At 37.0% G+C, this 6,000-nt stretch overlaps 1 protein-coding gene across 2 annotated transcripts in view; it reads right to left on the bottom strand.

The window, feature by feature from the left end:
• LOC125238703 (4-coumarate--CoA ligase 1-like) overlaps window positions 1-4,018 on the bottom strand; it is a 21,220-nt gene extending 17,202 nt beyond the window's left edge. For both annotated transcript variants that reach the window (XM_048146105.1, XM_048146106.1), the window contains exon 1: window positions 3,859-4,018. In XM_048146105.1, the coding sequence (XP_048002062.1) occupies window positions 3,859-3,972 (114 nt within the window). In that variant the 5' untranslated portion in view covers window positions 3,973-4,018. The remainder of the gene's footprint in view (window positions 1-3,858) is intronic.
• Between the last annotated feature and the right edge of the window lie 1,982 nt (window positions 4,019-6,000).

Below are 6,000 nucleotides of genomic sequence, written 5' to 3'. Positions count from 1 at the left end.
TTTCATTTTCTGTGCAGCTCTACTCGACTTTTAACTCTACACTCAATAAAATAATTGCTAGCTACCATCGTAAACCTTAAAACTGATTAATTGTGTACGTTACTGCAACGACATAAGGTTTACCAATAGACAGCTATGTACCAATACCACCAATTATCAATACCAATAGTCACTGTAAAGCACGTTAAACTGTGTCACAGTAAACTTCAAATTGGACAGGTGACGCAGTAAGCAAATTTAAACCTAACATTCAAAATGACAAGGTTGTAATTAGGTAAGAGTTCAATTTGTTATGACTTATGATAAACTTTAAAATTAAAGTGACGCACAACGTCAAACTCGTAGCGGAAAAAATAATCGTCCAAGTAACCAGCCAGTATTAATACCCCTAAATACTGAAAAAGGTATACAACCTCTAGCAATATGATAAGCACAATGTTGTATTACGAATTTGTAGAATGGGCACGTAAACAATAACTAATAATACAAATTAAAACAAAAAATATTACCCCCATCAAGATATAGCTCAATCGATTCTACTCTCGATTCTGAACAAACGGTTTTCAGGTTTTTAGTGTTAAGTGAAACACGGTGTAGACGTAATTCTTAACAAAATAGTTAATAGAAACTTTTTGGTCTTTCTTGCAATTCACTGTTGAATCTGCAGTCGGTACACGGTAAGAACACTAATTTCAAAATCTCGTTGTCTTTACATGACAGTGTTATAGTGTGCGTGGCCTCAACTGAGTTGAAACTACCTATATAACTCTCTATAATACCAGGGGCGGCTCACTCCGCGATTCTATTGCCGCGCTACAAGTACATGTCGGTGGCCGCGAGTTCGCGGCCCTTTCAGTGGTGACGACCTTCGCGCGACGCAATAAAATTCAATGTCGGCTGCTCGCGTGCGGTCCGTTTGTTAATGTAGGTAAGAAATTAGAATGGCGGTATTTTGTGAACATCAGAGGAGTGAGCCTTCTGTACTTGTACTATTGTATATTCTGTGATAATACTCGACCCTCTTTGATTGTATTAAAGGTACTTATAAATAGTTATTTGTTTTACAAGGGGGCAAAGTTGTTGTTTAACCGCACGTGCCAATATTGATACCCGAGCAAGCGAAAGATTCCAATATTGAACCGGAGCGTTGCGAGGGTTTCAAGGCACGAAGGTTAAACAAACTTTGCCGCCGAGTGAAACACAAAATTTTTCACCACATGACCACACCAACACGAACATAATACTCACTATAAAACATCAAACTAAATCAAATCCATCAATCTATTCAATGTTTAAGGTTCAAAATCATCATTTATTTTATAGGTAAATTCTACCAGCTAGCTCAAGATGTCAAGTTAAAAATTGTATGATATTACTTTGCACTCTTGTGGATAAAATGCAATTTTGCTATCTGTTCTCGAATAGCAAAGTAAGCCTTTACCAGTTGCTGTGATGAAAAAATAATTTTCCCCTCACTAGCTCGGAAACACGTGTTTTGTCCTTTAATACCAGCGGGTAAAAACGCATTTTATCCACTAGTGGATAAAGTAATTTGACCTTGAAAAGAGGCAAATTTTCTGCTTTAAAATTGATAAAAGTGGGTTAATCTAGTGATGTAGATTTTTTTACCACCTGTGACACTACTGGAAGCAGTGATAAACGCGTTTTTTGCGTTGTACTTTCCTCGCTATAGTGAGGGGAAAAGTTTCGTGTTACACACGAGTGCAAATGTATTTTTCATCACACCCGCACTTTAAATGTACTATTGCACGCAGGTGGAGCGTGAGTTATAGAAAAATCGTTCTCCCAAGGGAATAATGAAATTTCTTGTGCCGTACTTAACTTTTTTACTTCTATTTACATATTTTTTACATTGCGAGTGTGATGAAAAACATTGTGTGTAACTCGGGGAGTATGAATATTACTAACTCGAGTCTTTAAATCGCTCCGGCAAGCCGTCGCGATTTAACTTACTCTAGTTAGTAATATTCAACTTCCTCCCCTTGTTGCACAATGTACTATTACTTCTCGTGTGTTGAAAAACTCGCAAGTGCAGGACTCGCACCGCTCGTGGTTCAACTATAGAATCCTTTCGCTTGCTCGTTTTTCAATTCCACACTCGGCGTTAAAATACAATTTTGCACTCTTGTATAACAAATAACTATTCTACATTACGATATAAATGCGGAGAGGAGGTGTTTTAAATCTACACTTTGTTTTTCGATAAAAAAGCACCATGTACATTCGATACAAGTGCGTAATAAAGGAAGTTCGAATACGAATTTTCTTTTTCGCACGTGTATCGTACGACGTTTTTCACGTACAGATGGTGTTTTTTTACGCACTAGTGCGAGAAGTGGTTCATTATATGTCAGGTCGAAACTTCGGAGGGCCATCTGCACTGAAAAAGTCGTGCGAAAAGGAAATTCATAACTCGTGTCGATTTAAAACACTCCCCTCGGTCATGTTTTAATTTGTCGCCACTCGTTTCGAACTTCCTTTTTTACGCACTTGTATCGTAATGTACTATTTCAAAGACTAATACAAAAAAAGTTGTATTTCTAGTCACTGTATTTTTAATTTGTTTGACCTATAAATGCCATTCAGTTGACTTTAGTAACGTATTTCAGTTTTTTAATACAAACGTGAACACAATCGTGGATCTTTGACCGCATTGATTTGCATACATTTACAAAATTTTAACTTTATACATATAATTATAATATTAATATTTGCCAGTTGCTTTTCGGTGAAGGAAAACATAGTGAGGAAACCGGACTAATCCCAATAAGGACTAGTTAAGCCGTCGGAAGGTCTGATGGCATTCGCTTTCGTAAAAACTAGTGCATACGCCAAATCTGGCGATTACTTGTCAAAGCGGACCTCATGCTCAAATGAGCCGTGGCAAATGCCGGGATAACGCAAGGTGGATGATGTTAATATAATTATATTAATAAGAGGTACGAGTATGTTTTAAAACTTGTTAATCACGCCGACAAATAAGTAAAATGAAAAGTGAAAAAGAATGTTTTATTAGGGTACCCATGTATGTACGTAAAAGTGGGGAGTGATTTTTTTTTTACTTCAACCCTTACGTGTGATAGTTGGATAGGTATTTGAAAATGAATAGGGGTTGGAGAAAAACATTTTTGATATTGTTGATATTTTCGGAAATAATCGCTCACAAAGTAAAAAACTTTAGAACCATATCTTTAAAAAATATGAAAAAATCAGAAAAGTAAAACTTTATAAAGACTTTCTAAGAAAATTATTTTGGACTTGATAGATTGAACAGTTTTTGAAAAAAATAGGGTAAACTACGGAACCCTACACTGAGCGTGGCCCGACACGCTCTTGGCCAGTTTTTATTTAGTTACAATACGAGTTTTGTGTGATCGTCTATAATATGTATGCAGGATTCTTTTATTTTTTTGTTAATTGCCAGTGACTGTACCTGCATTCGGACACTGTGACATTCACACTGTGGCAGCATTGCTGCGTAGCAATTATTAAGGTTTCGTATAACCAAAGTTAAAAACAAACAAATAGACGGACATAGTGGCGCTATAAGGTACCTTTTTGGTACGGAACCCTAATTAACAAATTATATACCTACCTAAACCTACCTCAAGAATCACTCTATTAATTGGTGAAAACCGCATGAAAATCTTATTAGTTTTTGAGTTTATCGCGAACACACATAATTACACTCAGGCGGGGGACTTTGTTTTATAATAACTAGTGACGACAGTGATATTTGGCATGCTTGTAAACAACTAAACATGTTCTCAACTCGACCGTTCCGTCATGATAATGATATAATAACAGGAAAAACTAGTATCTAAGTGCAAAACTTACGATTTTTCCACTCTCGAATTCCATCAATCTATCCAACATATAATGCCCTAAATGTAAATGTGAAGGGACGTCTATATCCGTCGGTCCATATATGTAGTTTTTGTTTCGTAACATGTTTATTTTGTAAATAAAACTTGTTGTGAAGACACGTGCGGTTGGAGTCACGGTCGATATGATACTGAGGTCGTATATTATGTTCTGAGGGCGGAATTGCTCATGGCAAAAATCAAACGTCAATAGAGTTGGAACGTTAAATTCTATCGACTATCGATTACACTGAAATTATCAGTATATTGTTGAGTTGTTTTCGACGTAAGTACGACAAGGATACTTCTTTATCCATTTTTTGTCTGTTTTTCGTTTTGGATTAACCATTTTTTTCAAACGTGAATTAGTTTCAAAAGGACTAGTGACAGAAATGGTAATTGTAATTATATGTCATACAATTTACTTTTAATCTAATCAAAGAGGTCAAAATCAAATGGTCGAATAGCTAATCAAAGCGGTTTAAAGTCAGAAATGTAAAAGGAGACTGAATTTATCGATAGCTGAAAATGTCGATAAAATTTAACATTCCAACTCTATTGACGTTTGATTTTTGCCATGAGCAATTCCGCCCTCTGTTTATGTTTATATGTTAACGCGTAACCGAGATGAGTGTCATATAGGCAAAAGAATGTTGGAGATGAATGTTGATGGATGGAGAGGGAGGGATAAACCCAAACAACGATGGATGGATTGTGTGAAAGAGGACATGAGAAAGAAAGATGTGTGTTGAGATGACGAAAGATAAGGGTAGGAGGAAGAATGTTAACGCGTAAGGCCGTTTTCACATTATCTGATCCGATATCGGATCTAAGAAGCATGTAAAATGTACCTAAGATTTATGCCCTTTCAGGTCTTCATTTATGTATTTAATAGATCATTATTACTAAAAAACGACATATAACGTAAAAATCGTGGATTTAATGCAGATTGCACGCTCCTACAACAGTTTTTGTCCGAGGCACCAACGAACTGCCGATATCGGCAGGACGCTTCCGACATTTTTGGCAAGCCGGACCCCCCGCCAGCTGTCGGCCGATAATATTTGTGTGTGTGCGTATATAATGTAGGTATACGTTTGTAGTAGTATGCGTGACAAAAATGGCGTCTATTAAACAGCTGCTAATGATGAATTTCTGTTGAAAAAAAAAAAAGATTGTAATTCATCGGTCCGATTGCGGATACAATTTTTTCATCTTTTAGTAGATATAGTGAAATGTTAAATTGTTTATTTTACCTGCCACTCTTAAGTATTTTTATGCTCGTTATTTTAACTTTACAATAAATGATCTGAAATTGCTTATAATTATTAAATATAAAACTTTTTAAAAATATTTTTGATACAAAATCATACTTCATTGATTTGGAACAATGCGTTTTCACTATCGGAAGCGTTTATCGGGTGTAGGATGTCGGTCCTACATCCGATATCGGATCGGATAATGTGAAAACGGCCTAACGTGTACTGGCATATTCGAATGAATTTATGATGTCAATGCTGGTAGACTAGCGGCACAGTATAATAAAGAGTACTATCGTACAGTATGGCCACTCTCGCTTCCCGCTGAAAGCACCGCCCACCCCCTCTCGGTTACCGCATGACAAAAACGCGAACAGTCAACCTGTCATAATATTTCACTCATACAAGCATAGTACGCGTTAACCTACACGAGCTTAGAATGTGCTAGGAACGCGCCTCTTTCATATATTTGATCGCCATCAGTGTCCGAGATTTGCTAGCGGAAAGTACGTGCGACTTTCGTTCCGGAGGTCGCGGGTTCGAACCCCGGCTCGCACCAATGAGTTTTTCGGAATTTATGTGCACATTTGGCACATTTTATATTTTGCCAGTCGCCTTTCGGTGAATGAAAACATCGTGAAGAAACCGGACTTATTCCAATAAGGTCTAGTATTAACTGTTTACCCTTCGAGTTGGAAGGCCAGATGGCAGTCGCTTTCGTAAAAAACTAGTGCGTACGCCAAATCTTGGGATAGACATAGACGCAAGGAGGATGATGAATGAGATATGCGAGCTGTCTGTGTCAAAAATTGCGTTAATTTTAACCAAAGACATATGTAACTCCGTATAGACAGATA

The sequence above is a fragment of the Leguminivora glycinivorella genome, chromosome 24 (genome assembly GCF_023078275.1).
Source record: "Leguminivora glycinivorella isolate SPB_JAAS2020 chromosome 24, LegGlyc_1.1, whole genome shotgun sequence".
In the NCBI taxonomy this organism is placed as follows: Eukaryota; Metazoa; Arthropoda; class Insecta; order Lepidoptera; family Tortricidae; genus Leguminivora; species Leguminivora glycinivorella.
Note: the sequence above shows the minus strand (reverse complement) of the source record. Positions and strands in the feature narration are given on the sequence as shown.